Genomic DNA, 17,976 nt, shown 5'->3' with positions numbered 1-17,976 from the left:
ACCCAATCTAAAACAAGCACATGGATGAGCAATCGATCGTCGACATGCTTCGTTCAACTCTTAACGTCCCAAGGTCTTAAGGTCTTGCTCGTGAGTCGTATACTTTTGCTGAACTCGGTCGATGTTAACAATTCTATCGCCAGCTATGATCACAAAGCGCAAATTACGGTTTACCTATTTTTTTTTTTCCCTGAGCCATCCGTTCGGTTCATCGTTATAAGTGTGGTTAGCCATCAAAGTGGGCCAATGAACTCGTGTTTGTTTCTACAGAATAATTATTTCTACTTAGTTCAAACACAAGGTCGAAATTAGAATTAGAGATAGGCTAGCCATGTAGAGGTATGTGGTCTAATGCAAACACACCCATTGTTGTAAACTGCTGTGTAAACATGTAAATTTACCTTTGTCAAAATACACAACATCTGCTGTTGGTGCTGCTGTTTACCAGGAAGAGGGCAAAGTAAAAGTAGCCCCGTGTTATTCATTGTCGTATTATGTGCGGACACGTTGTTGGTCCGTCAATGCGCCAAAATATATAATCTCCCCTCTGCCTTTGCTTTGTTATAACAGGGTCAAATTTGTGTAGAACACAGCGCGCTAGAGCGTTCGGCATACGGAGCGCCGCGGCCTACTTTGACCGGCAAAAGAACCACTGGTCGCCGACCAACTCACTCCGTTCCACGCGTTGGAGAATACGCATTGAAAGCGGACGGTGACGGGCTATAGTCTACTGCGAATAAGGGTTTACCAAGCCGCTTTTGTCGAGGGCTTGCTGCCTCCACTAGGGCGCCCCCGTTGGCTTTTCAGTGGCAACGTTTTTTCGATCCCTTTTCGACTACAACTACGTTTCTGCCCAGTAATGGAGTTTGCGGGGGACAAGCAAGCAGAAAATATAATTTTACACTTTAATGAATGCAGTCGTTTCGACGCAAAAACATATCCTATAGGACACCGAACAGCCACAAGGCTTGCCGCTATAAGAATTGTTCACAGGCTTGTCAATCTCTCGTTGAAATTAAATTTTCAAAATTTGCCGCCGGTTTGTTGCTTTGATTGTTGCACTGGTTCTATGTAGCCGTCGCCACTATTTCAGTGGTTTGTGTGACGAAACAGATACGGGAGATTCGAGAAAGGGTTCGCGCATACACAACTACTAACCGAGAGAATAAGCGGCGAAGGACATGCTACACGGCTAAATTAGGCCAATCATAGCTATAAGAACAGCACCAAAATGCTAATCAGCCCCCATATGATATGCAATATACTTTTCATAGTAAGACAGTGGTGTTGGCTGATAAAGTTCACAACAACGAAGTAAGTTATATGAGAGACGTAATTAGTGTTGTTCTAGATAGTAAATTATCTATCAGCATAGCCCACTGGAAGTTTTTTCTCGTCCCGTTACGCTTTCAGGATCGTATCAAACATGTAGACCGAACCCATTACACTTTCTGATTCTGAATACATAAAAAGCTTTGCAAAAATTACCGTAAATTTCGATTTTAAATGTTTTCTCTCCTGTTTCAGGGGTGGAAAAGGAGATACTTTCGACTAAAGCCGCGCAGCCTTTACTATGCCAAGGATAGTAAGGTATGAGTTGCACCTTGTTTAGCTTCCAATTCACGCATGTCGCTATCCGATAATGCTTGTAGCTTCTATAGAGGTACGCAAGGTAGCATAGGTCTAACATCGGGCGTATAAATACACATTGTCGCGCGCTGAAAGAGCTCAGTCGTCTAAAGCGATGCTTGACGGAGAACCGAATGTAGAACTCGAAATCCCATGCTTTCATTACCTTTACTTTAATCAATGGCTCCAATTCTCCTAAAGAAATTTTATTTGAGAAAAATTTGATCAGAGAAATAATGAAAGCTGCTACGATCATGGCCTAAAAGCATTTCGGTCGCGGTTGAGCTGTGATACTCCTGCTAATATCGGTGTGCTATTTAGGCTTTTAACTTATAGTTATTACCATAATTATAGTGTCACGCTGCATTTAGCAAAAAAAGGAGGCTCATATATATATACATATATATGCTTCTGGTTTATAGAGAACCATACCCAAACGCTACCGAAATAACGCCGAAATACAACACAGTCGAGAATGCGGTACGCACGTAAGTGTATTGCCATTATATATACATTATCGGCACGCACTGCCATTGCACTATCCACAGATTAAAATACATCTAAATTAAAAAGATTAAACTCATCAAAGTTAGGGCGTAATAGGCCCATGGCTATGGAAACTGTGATTCCTAGTTGTTGTCGTGTTTTTCCGTAGCTGCTATACCGTGCGCGATGTTCTGAGCTTGATACACGACTAAGGCGAAATGCACCGTGAGGCCGACTTCCCTGTCCGCTTAGTTCTTTTGACTAAAGGTTTCTAGCCCTTACTAGCATCTAAGGTTCACTTTAAGGCTCTAGACATGCTGTCCCAATATAACTATCTGAATTATCCCGACTATCTGAACAGAGCCACAGAGTTGGAACGTGGTGACCTTAAGCGACCCACAACAAGTTGTCACTCTTCACCTTTCTATTGACAAAGCTGAATAAGTGTACCGTTCTATTCGACGCTAAACACAGTCACCGCTATCCAGAATCCATAACTTTCTAAGTCCTCCATGTTGTTATCTGTCTAGCACTGCTATTATAGGGACGTGGACTTTTGCTTATCCACTCCCAAAGTTTACTGTTTATAATACCTCCTCTGTTTCATGATGCCTAGCATCTCAAAGCAATTTTAGGGATAATGTATTTTTTGCGGTACACATCTGGGCCATAACGGTAAAGCTTTGTTTCATGAGCTTGCATTTCGTTTAGCTCTAGATCTGGTGAGGGTTGCAAATATGGCGGATAGGATATTTTACTGAAAATATACGTATTGTGCATGCATATAAACACTGAATGAGGGTAACAATTTTTATGCTATGGCACGCTGATTGATTATGTTTTCTTGTAGGCAAGCTATGGGCATTGGCAGAGTTTTACCAGCGCATGAGTCAGTCAATCACTGTCATTGGGACGGCACACCTATCTAATTGAATTTAAACACCCGTATGAAACTTGGGCTTTTTTGTTAATGTTCTAAGACATAATATGTGATGGGGATTTACATTTGTAGAACAGGCATCAACGCATGCATGAGGTGGGCCTTAAAATCGAATGCTTGAAAGGAGCCCAATCGCAAAAACCCCTAGGCTAGAACCTCGTACCACCGAAATATAACACGAACGGTGAAAGCATGCAAGAACGCGTATAGCTCTCGATAGTAAAAGGTCATAATACTTTAGTAATACCCTTTAACAAAAAGACATACTCCCTTCAAATCACTCCTTGCTTCTATTTGTGATACGTGTGTAAGTTTTCCCTCTGTCGATTAACAGTAGCGTTACGCGATAATCGAATACGCGTAACGATTTTTCTCTTATCACAATGACCTTAATGCCTATGCAAATCTGCCTATTCAAAAGCATTAAGGAACACACAGTTGCTCTGGAAAGACGCAAGCTAAATTTGTGATACTGCACGGTTCTAAACGCCCTAGAACCTCCAACTAATCGGTTTATCTCGACGGACACCTTCAAGTATCAGCTCTACCTATTTTGAAGAGAAAAATTCTAAACGCAGGTCGAATCGTAGATACAGCAGTAAATTTATTACGATAACACCTTAAAACTTTGAATAGATTAACCGCAATTGGCGTGCTACCCCCTGAACAATGGAGTAGTAACATGACGCAATATGGCCGGCTGCTGAGCGTAGTGAAACTTTGACCTAGCCCTTCCGAGCAGTAATTTTCAATGCCGCACTTCGTTCCTGACCGAATTACATAACATTTACGAAGTCGACAAAAAAAAATTATGTAATTCTATTAGAGGTCCTTTTGTATATAATCAGGCTGAAAAAGAAATTTTATCTGCTAATGAAACGAGTACGTATATGGGCAAAGAAAAAGCTTCTTCGTTTGCCCCTCGATGTCCTTATCCCCGCGGGTCCTTTTAGCTGAAGTGCCCATATCGTTTTGGTAAATGTGAACTTTGAATTCGGCTCAATCGCTTTGTTTTGTTCAGTTTAGCTTGTATTTATTAAGTGACGCGTTTTGTCACGTTAAAAGTAAGCCGAGTCAATAAGCTGCGGAAGTGCGTTTCCTGTGTTTTCCAATGAAATTAAAGAATCCTCATATGCCAATTCTGCCCTGTAGACACTGCAGAAACAAACGACCTAGCCGTAAGCGAGCGCCTTGGGTTACGGCCAATCACTGGTTAAATAGATCTATCATTCTTTATTCGATTAAATCACATATTGTTATCATGTTGTCTGTCGGATTCTCACCAAGCTCTGGATCCGATATTCTTGAACTTTTGTTAAAAAGCGATTCTAGTACTAAACCAAATCAATACGATTTTCTTTATATAGATTGCGCAATTTTATTATTTCTCGCAAAGTAAGCCCAATTGGAATATCGTTTCTTTTAAATCAAAGAGGTAAAATCGATCTCTATCTAGCAGATTCTGTTAAATGTAGCAAAGGTGTGTTAGAGTGACTCTAGCCTTGAAAATTGCCTCTATAAGCTAGACTATAATTCGTTAAATCAAATTTGCTTCTCAAAAATTGACTCCACGTTCCGCGAAAGGTCGTAGTATATTTATCTTGTACGATAGTTCTCTACCGAATCTGCTGGAACGGCCGTTTGCGTCCCTGGTACATTAGTATAATGAACGTATAGATACGTAATTGAATAATGACAGACGCGAGCCTTAGGATAAACATTTCAAGTTGTGTCTTAAATAATACAGTCAGTTAGGTGAATCGAAAAAACCTCTCGATCAGGTAGGGCTGTTATTCATGCACGTTAGTTCTACCGTGTGTGCAGCAGAACGGCTGAAACATACGGCGATTCTCGTGTGTCCGAAAGGCACTACACAAGGCCCACCATGGATTTTGCTTGATTGATTTTCTCGTAATAGGGGTGAGATTAAGCCATCGTCTCGGACGGGATTCGTTACGCGCACGAAAGGACGCGCTTGTTTGCGCTAGTTGTATATGAGTGTAGGAAATCAACCAATAGAACAAGCCTATTTTCAGTTACCTTTTGAGATTAATCCATAAAGAATGCTCTAAAGTTTATTGAAGACTGATTACTCCACCGAAAGGAGCCTTCGAGCTACGTTTGCAAACGCATACGCTCGATTCCTTCATCAGACAGCAAACATCTTGGTCCTGTCCATTGAGCTATCGGACTGTTCTTCCGCGTAGCTCTGCTTGGCCATGTTCGTGAGACGGCACCGTCTATCTTATACGAAAGTGCCGTTTATTTCATAGTACGAACCTTGGCGGTCGAATACGATCGCGCTACGGGGTCTTATCGTTATAGTACAGAAGAAAATAGACCTTAGCACTGATATGGTCGTTATTATCGATTATTAATTAAGTTCTCGAATAAATGAATCGGGTATATCGTTAATAGACCTTTAGTGATAGCGAGTTTCGACTAGGCGCATGATGGTTCTGTTATATTTGAAGGTAAGTACACGTAACATCGAACAGCTTACGTGTGGACAGTACCTACAATAATTATGTGTGCCAATAAATTTGTCTGATTATGGATTCGAAGATTACTCAAAAATTTCGATGATTCTTCCCATTCACGTATCCCCAAAATAATAATTATTGTTTATTTCAAGGTTCTTTATCGTCTGTAGGAGAAAGGGCCTATTGCCCTAAAGACAATTGCCTAAAGCTATATAGATAATAACCTGCCAGCAGTAGTTACAAAATTTTTAATTTCTATGAGTTCACATGCTGCTTTTACTTCTGCTGCACGGTCATCCTCAGGGAAAGACAGAGCGGCCCTTCGCTTCGGAACCTGACGCGGCCACCACCTCTTCTATTACTAAACTAGTTTGTGTGTAGCGCTTGGAGCCACCGTGAGACGCTACGTTCGATGGCGTCACACATTGTACCATCCGCAGTGTCGACAATCTGCTAGAGAACTCGCATATATATACATATATATATATATATATATATATATATATCCGTAAAATAAGCGTAAAATGCTTGTACTGATTAACTTGCTACCAGTGTTGTTGCTAAAAAGGGAAACTCCCATGATGCTCCAATAGAACCGTATCTATGTACGACCGTCCGTATTTGCGAGGCGTAAATATAACAGATACGGGCGTTGCTAGAATATTGATGCTGGGAAACTACCTTTACTACCACTGCTTCTCCTACAGCCTTATTTACCAAAGCGAGCCTTGCCACGTGGCGTAAATGTAATGTTACCCATTTATCTGTCACGCTCGCAGCCGCTTCCTTATCTTTTTGTTTTTTTACTACTTGTTACCTCTTTGCATTTCATTTGCTTTTGCTTCAAAAGGTGGCCAGCTAACAGACGCAACTTTGTATAGTAAGCATGTCTTCATATGGCGCATTTTAGACTTCTATATTAGCAGAGTTACAGGAACGAAATTGAAAAAACGGAGATGAGTTTGTGGACAGAATTGTCTGTGCTGAGTAAGCGAGAAATAGACCGATAGGGTAGAGAAGCTAATAGAAGAACCCCAGCCTTTAAGGCCTAGTGATGAGCGAATGCGAAGCGAACTAAACTATATACGACATAAGGAACTGGGAGATATAGTAAGGATATAAAGTTTTGCTGCTGAACTGAAGATGGTGATGCTTATTATGGAGCAGAAAAACAGCAGAAGTACCGGCTCTAAGGGCCTCATTTGTGTGGGGCCCATGGACTGTTCTACGACGACCCCCTCGGACTCTTCCGAACAAGTCTCGAAAACTACTCCAAAGTCAAGTGTACTTTGGTACCGCTGTATAACTACCAGTGGATAGAAGGACTTTATCCCAGCCTAGCGTCAACTGAACAAAATCACTTTGGCTAAAGCCGATTGAGTGAGCTTTCAAACAACCCACGGCACCGTTCAAATCTGCCCTATTGCCTTTTTTAACGTCTGCAGGTAGTTTGAAACTTTGCTGCCTCACTTTCATTTCTCTACCGTCCCGGACTTCCACGATTTGCCCCGGTTTTTTTTAGGTTGGACTGAAGGGACCATAGGAGGAGTGAGCAAGCTTTAGCGGGTTGTTTAATTCGAAATTCGGGAGCCCGGAGCTTTGAAAAACTAAGCTTGGTAGCCTACATGATATATTAGGATGTCTGCTAGCCGGGGCGGATGCTTAGATCGTCGTCCAAGTGGCTGGATACATGGCATGTCCTCTGACCCGTAGAAAGCACAAGTACAGGGGGTTCCAACCCCTCTGAGTACGCGTGGCACCTTGGAGTGTTCGTAACTGCAGCGGTGGCTTCTTCTGTGGGACCCACGCGGCGGCTGCACCGGTCGTGTCTTGACAATACGCCCAGCACAACGACTCTCCCTTTCTCTGAACCTTCCCTTTCTCCCGCAAGTGAGCTGCGGCAGATTCGACAGCGCCATACCGGCTTCTCTTTTGTCAGTGCAGCTAGTAGCTGCAGCAGGCTACTGCCCTGCCAATGATTCTTCTCTGGCCTGCCTGCCGACTATTTTGAGAAGTTAGATAGCTGCAGGACCATTCGGGGAAGCTACCGCGGTCGCTGCTGCCGCGGGACCAGCCATGCGGGAGCTTTCCGCTGAGGCTTTCCGCCAGCGGTCTTAGCAAAGATGGGAGTCGGGAAGAAGTCGGGATATTTCTAGCACATTTCTGCTACATGCGTCGTTGCCCGCGGGTTCTTCTAGCGCTCGAGGGTACTCTACGACTGGGGTTAGTGCTTACTGGTTGTGTATGGGAGATTCGGATATATAGTGGGCTGACTGCCGTGTGTCCGCTGCCACTTGGGATAGAACCCCTCCCCGCTTCCCTCCGGTATGTACACGTATGGCGATCGTCTTGCAGCATAGCAGCCAGCCTTTGCCGTAAACACGCTACTTACCAGCTGTCCCGAATAGGCATCTATATATGTGTACGTATGTGTGTCAGTGTGGGCCAGCAGCGTATGGAAGTAGATGCGATATATGCCATCCACGATCTTCTGGAATACGGGAGTCTCTGCAACGGTCAGGTCTCTGGCCGATCCCCTTCTGCGAAGCTTGCTGGACATGTGAAAAGGAGGGATCTACTTGAGGTGGAAAGAGTAAAAGGAAAGGAGAACTGCAACACGAAGTAACTACGAGGTAAAGCCGAGGCAGTGGAAATCCCTGCGACGCTCCATTTCTGTCGAAGTCATTCTATTGAAAAATCAGAGAAAGCCAAGCCGCTGGCCATGGCACGCAGTTATGCCGGGGGCGTTCGAAACGGCGAACTGAGAAGCATGAGTGATGGAACGCCACACCAGAGAGAAAAGTAGTGCATCTGCCCCTCGGGCAACTGTGTGCTGATGGGTGCGCTCGATGATGCTGCCATAACATTCCGTGTGTCGCCATGCTCATGACGTGACCTCCGTGGGATAATATGGTTAGAATGTAAACACAAAATGATACATGTGTAAGCATGACGTCAATGCCGATACTTTTCCTACGTCAGCGAACATCGTGTGTTTAGGGAACGCGTGCAGTCTCTATTTCGTCCCTCTTTATAATCTTGATCTTGCTTTCTCACTTTTCTTTTATCCTTCTATTAGCTATAGCTTAAAATAAGTCTTCTTCGGGATATTTTTAGAAAAGGACAAGAACACGGACTAATATATTCTTGGCGGGACCACCGTTGTTCCCCACGTGTGCACATATAATGCACGAGCATCAATACGGTATAGCCCCCCGGGATTATGCCTATAGAAGCGGATGACTGGATGATGTTGTGGTCTATGTGGGACATCTGGCAGGTAAATAATAAATAGATAAAGGTTAAATTCTAAATAAGGCTTTAGCGCATTGTTAGCTCACGTACTTACAGATTTATTGGAGGTTATAAATATCCACCAGATCCTGAGTGATACAATGTCGGACGAAGGAAAAGTCATTTAATTGATCTAAAAAGCTATATCGGATAATGTTAATAAGAACGAAAAGCAATCGCGGCTGGTCTGTATAAAAAAACGTACAGGTGGGTCGTCGGAGTAATACATTTGAAAAACGTAAAACATGATAATCTGACACATACTGGCATTTACAAAATTATTCACTTCATATCGACTCCAAAGCTTCAAGGAAAAAAATCTTCGGAAATTTTGTCATCAGACGCTGTCAGATACGCTACGGTTATGTATGGCACCAAAGGGGTAGGGAAGGTCGATTTTACGTCGATCGATATATTCCAAGCGAGTGTAATCCTGGCCTTGTCGGAACAATAACTAGATTAGCACGTGGCTAACACTTCGATTACCCAACAAAGACGACAGCGTTTTGAGGTCCCGGTCGGGAGCGACCGCGAAGCAACGAACGTACGAATCTAGCATTAGAGTCACTACTAAACGAGCCGTTGCAACCGTCTGCCGTGGTGACCCGGTCTGACCGAAGCATTTCGTCAAAAAACTATTAGAGGTCGACATATATTAATTTTCAGCGATATTTCGGGGCTAATAATGGTGATCAGTGCTCGCTGATGGCTACAGGGTACACATTGTCTATAGCATTTCGCCGTGTGAATAGTAACTACTCATCCCGCTGCGGCAGAAGTTTGGGACACCAGTATCTGAAGCTTCGGCTTCATGTTGAAATTTGGCTAATTTTCGTATTAGAAAATGTCAAGATTTTGAAAGAAATACCGTATTTAAGTGTGAGGGCTTTGCTATGGGCAAATACTGTGAATAATAGCGACTCTTCAGGCGTAACTCCTATATGTTTGCCACTAGTTCCTGCGGGATGGAGTTAAGCATTTTCGTGCAACACAAATAGCACATAGTTCGTTTAACCTTTCTCATTACTTCCTGCAATTGTTGACAATGCGCTTCGGCCATAGCAGACAAATCAGGACCCATAAACCTGTAGTGGGCGACATTTGCATTAGACAACCAAACGATATATAAACCTTTGCGGCTGTAACTTTGCTTCCGCATGATGCATCCGCTCACTGTTGAGATGTGTCGAAGATCCCATTTTTCATTAAATCACAATTCAGTATAAGAATGGGTTGTAACGTGAAGCAAAACGGGGCAAACGTGCCTATGCTTCTGCCTTTGACCCTCGTTCAAGCTATGCAACAGCTATTTATAGAAGTTTTTTTTTCAAATTTTTAACAAGCAAGTATAATGTTTTTACACATACTAAACCAAACGTTTGCATACTTTGAGATCAGTCGTCTTTTACCACAGCTCTAAACATATCGTGTCTTTTTCTATCCTTGCGGGGGTTTCCACGGGACCCATATTTGAATTCCTTCCTGGAATTTTGTCGGCTCACGGTGTTTTCTGTAATAAAATCTTTACTAAATATAATCCTCGAATATAATGAAGATAAAATTCATCATTATAAACCGCTAATGCTACGACCGGTCTACTGAGATTTAACGAGACGATCCTATATTTCAACTACTTCAAGCTCGTTTCAAATATTAAAAATGTTGAATAGATATGGTACCATTAAATGATCATAAAGGATCGCATCGTAAAATAATGTCCTTTTGTAGTAAGAGATTAATAATTAGCACGCTTCATACAAATCCACCTCATAACATTTTGCATGGTCGATAATTATTCAAAGAAACCGCCAAATTATATCCTGATCTTACCTCATCTATCGATAACACCTTGCAAATAGAGAATGCAAGATAAAATATCATATTGTGCTTTTTACGGTATCCTATACCGTGAAGTCTTACTGTTGCGTGTATGTATATCTTTAAAAGCGGCAAGGCAATGAACCTGGTCTATTAGACCCTATGATGGTCTAAACTTTTTACGTTGGAAAGGATTGCAATTGGGGCTTCATGGGAAACTGCGTTATATAATAATGGGCACAGATGCTCCCGTTGATAATGTCAGAAATAATGGAGAGCTTTTTTGTGGCACTGTCTTGATCTTAGTCTGCGGTAATAGTTAACACGGACAATCAGCAAGGGAGCACGGTTTCTTCTGCCATGATTATTCCCCAGCGAAGCTATCTTTGTTCAAATATGATAATATATAAAATATGGAATACGAGAAAAAAGCCTGTAGTGCCATTGGTTCGCGGAAAAATCGCCAATAGATCAGCAGGATAATGAGCTGACTCCGCCTAAACTTCAACTCAAGCCGAAATCCTTTCGTTTCGTATCGAGAGTGCGTTGTATCGTTCGTGATACGTTGCCAGGTTAGTGCATACGTGTGGAACCGTGTAGTAAGTATGGTGATTTGGTCCAGTTTGTACTTACTTAGCAACAGCATTTCTACCGTTTATTATCTACGAGATAAATCATTGTGCAAAACCTATTCAAGACATGATCAGCTGATTGGATATATATACCGTAATAGCGGTACATTTCGTCATGATAAACGGACATTAACCATATTTGGTTTTTGTTGTTTAATCGACATAAAATGATGGCCCACTTATGTGCTTATCCGGCTGTCATTTTAGAATCAGTAATAACTCTAAGCTCGTATTGTTGGTGGATTTCTTTTTATATCATTATGACCTATAATATTGTGCCGCCTTGGTCTCCTTTGTGGGGCATGTGTAGTGCAAGCAATTACACACGCCCGTGGGTCTACCTTATGCAAAGACTTTCTCTTTGCTATATTACCTATGATTTGTTTAGTAGAAAAAGGCTCGCTGTAGGGACAGACTGAAAAGTCTGCGGGTAACCGAGACTGGGCAAACACCATCTGTATTCTCACCACAGGCGGGGGTGGATGAACGAACCATATAGTTTTATGTTGCCCGGCCAAGGGTAGAACAATGCGGAACACTCATTCTCTACCGGTCCTACAAGTATTTTCAGACGCTGCAGCAGCGGATATTTCGCAGGTCTAATGCAGAGCCTAACGATCAATTCCTTTTGCATTTGCTGGTCTTTCTCAAGAAAGCGTTCCACTTAAACTGATTAGAATTTGCCGTTTGCAGGGCGTCTAACAACAGATTATTCTAGCCAGCGAGACTTGTTGTCATAGGGTAAACAATCCTATACAAACTGGCTGTGAAGAACAAAGCCTGGACCTCCATTAGCTGGAATCCATTTCCGTTGGGCACTTCACGCAACGAGGAACTAGGCTGTGACCTTTGAAAGTGTACTGAAAGTAAATCAATCGTGACCGAAAAAAACATTTAGTTTTCGCTAGATGTATTTAATAATACACGGCTTCATTACAGTGTCGATACTGCGATATTGATTAGCTCTAGGAAACGCATAAGATCCAACTAATTACACCAGATATTTTCTTAAATACTTTCAAAGCCACTAATCGTTTGTTTTATAAGTGGCTTTAGCATCTATCGCCATCTTCTGCGATTTTACTCTTATCAGAAGCATTCGCTTGCCCTTGCTCGATACTCCAATATATATATATACATATGCACATTGAATATATATTGTGCCCTCTCGTTCGACAAACAGTAACGTAACGCCCCCGTATGGCGGCGTTACGTTATTGTTTGTAGAGGATCGCTATAGCACCGGCTGTAAGCTGGCACACGCGTTAGCTTAATACTATGTAGTGGTCTCCGTCGTCGTCATAGTGCTACACAGCTGTTATCCTGCTAAAGGTGATCGACGCAGAAGCTAATGAGCCTGCGAGGCCCTTCATTTCCGCAGATTTACTAGTTTGCATGACTTGACGCGGGTGGCTTTGATTAATGTTGTAAATTATAAAAATTAATGGAATTTGGACTCAATGGATGGAAATTAAATTAAATATTTCAGATGTCAAACTGGTTTGCTCACCAGCGGTATACTTTTCCCTTGGATCTCTCCTCATACGTACATTTATACTGTCCACGTGAGCCTTTTCCGATCCGCAGTGGAGCGGCCTTTGTCTATTGACAGATATAACGGCAGCTGTAGACGCTGACTGATTATGACGGAGCAAATTTGTTAATCGGTCGTCGCCGGCTTATTGCAACAAAAGAAACAAACTAATGCTATCTGAATCCGCTTCTTCATGCTCTACAGAACTCTAATTGTGTCCGGACACCTACGTATGTGGATATCAATGTAGATTGGTGCAAACCGCTCCAATATCTTGAAACTACTCCTTGAAGAAGAAGAGCTCCAACGGCATTAAGGAAGAAATTACGATACTCAGCTTTATGAATGTATTTTTCTCTGTGTATCTTTCCCTGAGTCACTAGATCTCGTTGGTTAGGGTTAATCAGTATCGAAATTTATACGTGTTCTTGATTTGATCGAACAGTTACTGTGGCTGCTACTTTCTCTGTTATTACATACATTGCTCGTCGTTGAGCGGGTGACGCAACTGGCCAACCTTACTCGGTTAAACTTGGTACAGGAGTGAAATAGGCCGCAGGCCTCAGGACGTTCAGCGCTGGCTGCAGGAAAGCTAGCTTCTGCTTTATTTCATGTTCTCTTTTTAATAATGATACATTTATGAGGCGTTGAGTTGTCTCAGATTCGCCATAAACTTCCATTGTAAAACGTCATAGTAGATATTGTCTTGAGTATTAATATAATCCAGCCTTTATCACCAACGAATGAGAAATACTGCAAGAAATAAGTGCAGAAGACGTGAGTTTTAAAGTCATATTCCAAAAAGTTATTCCCAAAGATTTTTCATCAGAGAAAAATAGATTCCTCTAGTTCCCGTTCGTTGTAACAAATCGACCTGGGCTCTTCTGGTTCATTGATGCATTTTATAGCAACGCTAAGTTCGTGAAATTTTGAAAATAATTATTATGAAAGAAAGTAATAATAGTGATAATACTAACCGGTACTCTATCTATCCTGCCGTAAAGGAAGGTGGCTGAAAATTAAATTTTACTAGTATGAAGAGCAATATACGTTAAGGCAAAAAAAAAATATATATATATATATATATACTTACATCTTGTACCACTTAGTTCTTTAATTGGCAATATCATCGTCAGCTCTTCAGTTACCAGCAGGCTTCCTAGTTTCATAGAAGGCTAAGCTGCAATCGCAAAAAGTAACATTACATAGGCATAGCTGGGCGGGCCTGAACATGTCCTCAGATATACCTATATAAAAAAGATGTTATTGCATTTCGTAATTCCTTTCCAGAGGCAATCGCTTAGTGTTACCAGCCCTTTTGGGGAATTTGATTTTTATAAATGCTATCCCGCCCGAAATCGTGAGCTGTCGCGTGTAATATATATAAAAAACCCAACCTAAAAGAACTTCTAGCAGGCACAGAATGCAGAACGGCCGTTGATGCCGAAATCTCCTCCTACACAAGCTCACAGTATTGAAACTAATGTCGAACCTCGTTAATTTCGAAAGAAAAACGTTTGCATTTAAGATATTATTTTTGAGGGAACATTAGTTAACGAAGTGTATATTTTGAAAAGTTCTATGACACCTATATCGTCTGTTTCACCCATCGGAGCTGCCAATGCCTAGATTTTTTTCGACCCAATATCTGGTACCTTTGTGGCTTATATTTTATACTCTCTGTAATCTATATTTAAATTTGTGCTTGCGTACTTAATTAGGTAGAATGATTGAACACGTGTGGATGCCGATGTTAGATTTAACCGTTAGGAGGCCTGTGTACCACGACAAGTACCAACTTGTAACAAGCACAACCCTTTGAAACGTTCATTTTATCCATCGTATTAAACAGTACATTGAAGTAGTATACTGGCTAGTGCAGCACTTCGGAGGTACTACGCAATCGCGGGAATCTTATTTGCTGTTAGACGGGCAAAATACAAAGAAAGCAATATACTTGATACATATATTTGATAAAATCTCTATCTTCTATTGCCATACAATATAGATACATATCTTAGTTATGGTCTGCTGTTCATGCAAAATATTATGAGGTATTCTAGGGAAGTTCTGCGCCTTACGCTACATGATGCCAAACCGCTATCCTGGTGTAGGAAAAACCTTTGACCTAATACGCAGTACGAACCGGTGAAGCTACGTCTATGACTCTAACTAAGCGGCTTCTATGAAATCTTATCGCCATTAAAACAATAGCGTATTAACCGTAGATGTTTGTGCCATACGTACATACGAATTTGTTCGTTCTTGGCTGAGGTAGTGGTAATGTCAGAACAGATTGATTATAGACTTTTTGCCACCTCAAATACTGTCGCTTACGTTATGGTATAGACTCTATTTCAGAAGAGTAATTATTACGATGTGTCGATAATCTGTTGTAAATCGCATTCAAGGGGAGATAAGAAAAGGATGTAGGTGTCCTGCACGATAGCACAATCGGATATGTAATAAGGATTTCTACCTATTATATTTCTGTTCAAGCAAAACTAGTCTAGACAAGATGTAATCAACTTCAAGCTCGTACTCGCTTGACGGTTAACGTTGGAAATTTATCTCCGGACCATAGTATCGTCTTCAACTCGGGTCGGGATAAACGAACGTGGGAGATAACCGTCAAATCTTTTCGCTGCACCTGCACGTGCCCGGCCTCAACGGCGCGGAATCAGTGAAGGCCGAACGAGCAGCACGTACAAAAGCATTCTCTGAGCATGCTTTGCTTACGTCGGATACATCTACACCCTTCTGCTATGGAGAGATCGTGCTACTGTCGTAGCTGGTACAGCTTATAAGAGCCGATGCTCAACGGTTGGAGGTCTGGCCTTTGCTGGTAACGCCGACTTATTGTAGTAAACCGGGTAGCGCTCTGAAGGATGCTAAGGGAATTGTCCTGCGCGTAGCGTGCATCCAACCATCGTCCATTTAGCAGATGAACGAAGCTATAAACATTAAACTTATACTACACGTCAATGTCTCAGGTGGCGAGTTAACGCATGGAGTAATACACCTTACGAACGTGCTTCTCTAGCGTAAGCTGTAACGGGGAAGAACTTGTCGTTGTGGTCATGTGCTGTCTAAGAAATGTTTCATATGAAAGACCGGCATGCGCTATTTGGGAAAATCAATCCGCCATTTTGAAGGAAGTATTTTGTTGCAATAATCGCATTCCTAGTGGAAGCTGACGAAAGGTTTTCACTCATTAAAAACCTAAAGGCACCGCTAGAACAATGCAACGCTGATAGCTAAAACAAAAACTTGCTTTTTGACATTATCTCTGAAATAGCTGGATAATTTCGATGACGATAAGCTCGATAAAAGACTACATTTATGAAGCATCTGCTGCGTGATCGTTTTTAACTTTGTTTAGCTCAGATATCCAGTTATACTCCAATATGCCGTTACCTTGACTGACGAACTATATGCGCCGAAAAAACTTTTCGGGATAAAATCGGCAAAGTAATGGGGCAACATAGTTTTGCTCGTCTACTTATTCGGCTTGTGCAGGGCAAACTCATTATATTTGCATATTTATACGTATATAAATTTCGTGCATCCTTAGCATGTTTTTTGTTGCTTATTGTCTCTCACATACTTAACGCAATCCAACGGACAGGTTGGCATGACTATGGAAGTCTCGCCTTCTAGTTACTAGTGCTGCAATGGCCAATCATTTTGATACTAGTATCACATTTTATCATGCGGCAATAGTTATCTATCGCCGCCACATAAGCATAGATATGGATGTCAAACTCTTTTTTGTCGGGCTAATGTAAGACCTGTTGTAATGGATGACCAGACTAGCCACTCAATGGAGCAAACCGGAGAACTGGAGACACTCTTTTGTGAGAGACAGAGGAAGGGAGTGGGTTGATGATAGCGTTGTCATTTCGTAAACTCTCGTTGGAAGACGAGATTAAGCTCGACGATACTCACGAAATCGTCCGCTTTTGAAGAGGAATGTGGCTTAGTCTATGGCCTATGTTATTATAATAACAATTATACAGATATACACATTTGCGTAGTCCATGAAAATAGCCTGTTGGTGTTGCTGTTAGTTTCCCTTGTGCAGTCCTTTCGATCGGGCTGTGAACCTAGGCTCTGAAGTATATAGTCTTATCGTATGGCTTATTTTCGTATTGATCAGAATTAGGACACCGTAAAATGAGTCTGTTGAATTAAGGAAATCAAGCTCAAATTAAAACTACACGCGAGAAAAGACTCAAACGATATCTTTGTCGAGCAATTAGTAATGTGCAGAAGCGAGCTTCCATGTATGACAATGTGTTACAATCGCCAACATCGTTGGCCCTGTTGCATGCGGAAGGCCTTTTTTGAAAACATTATTCTTGTTCAGTACTAGCGAGTTGTCGTTGCACATTCTCGTCAGTGGACTGCAGATTTTGCCAGAACATCGATTTTAAGACCTATTTTCGTAGCGTCTTAAGTTAAAGTTGAACTGAGCAATTTTTAACGCACTGCCTACGTCATAAGAAGTCTATTGTTACCGCATATGGGCCTTAGTAAATTATTAGATAATTAGTCATATGGATGCAGTTATGCGTGTTTACATGGCTGCTGACCTTCGCAGGTAAAAAGCATTGCCATGAGTAAGTTTCCAGTATATTAACGACTTTTAGCGACAGGGGCTATTAATGTAAGTCCAATTTATTTGCATTGTTCTTTACCTGCACAATGGTATGACTTCTTGTGACATGGTGTTCTTAAATTTTATATGATAAAAACGCCGTGATCATGGTAAAGAAGGTGTTATAGAAAAAGCTTTTTCTAGTCGTACAATTATGGGCATACATTCAGTTGAGATCAGTCACGATGTGGCGACACACAACCAACTTAGACTGCGGCCTCAGTCTGTCAAACCGCGGAGGCCTCCAAACGATAAGTTTATGAAGAGAAAAAAGGTCTATATTGGCCTGCTATGGAACAGGCCACTCCTACTGCACATGAAGCAGCTGCCAGCGGCACAGGCCTACGAAGACTTAGAGCAAATTTCTGGCCGCCCGCTCAGTCATTCACGCACCCACGTGAGATAATTACGTTCTATTCCTTTTCCTTGTCATTCCCGTGCGAGTTCCATTGTGTCATCCGTCGCCTTCCACGCCATTGCTGTTTCTTCCTCGTGCAGAC

At 41.9% G+C, this 17,976-nt stretch overlaps 1 protein-coding gene across 7 annotated transcripts in view; it reads left to right on the top strand.

Moving 5' to 3' along the window:
* Window positions 1–17,976, top strand: part of LOC111261893 (diacylglycerol kinase delta) — a 102,799-nt gene that overhangs the window by 12,150 nt on the left and 72,673 nt on the right. For all 7 annotated transcript variants that reach the window (XM_086968879.1, XM_022835733.2, XM_022835730.2 and 4 more), the window contains exon 2: window positions 1,528–1,590. In XM_086968879.1, coding sequence (XP_086825005.1) covers window positions 1,528–1,590 — 63 coding nt within the window. The remainder of the gene's footprint in view (window positions 1–1,527; window positions 1,591–17,976) is intronic.

Source organism: Varroa jacobsoni, unplaced genomic scaffold (assembly GCF_002532875.2).
Source record: "Varroa jacobsoni isolate VJ856 unplaced genomic scaffold, vjacob_1.0 scaffold_609, whole genome shotgun sequence".
Lineage (NCBI taxonomy): Eukaryota > Metazoa > Arthropoda > Arachnida > Mesostigmata > Varroidae > Varroa > Varroa jacobsoni.
This window is presented reverse-complemented; position numbering and strand designations above follow the sequence as displayed.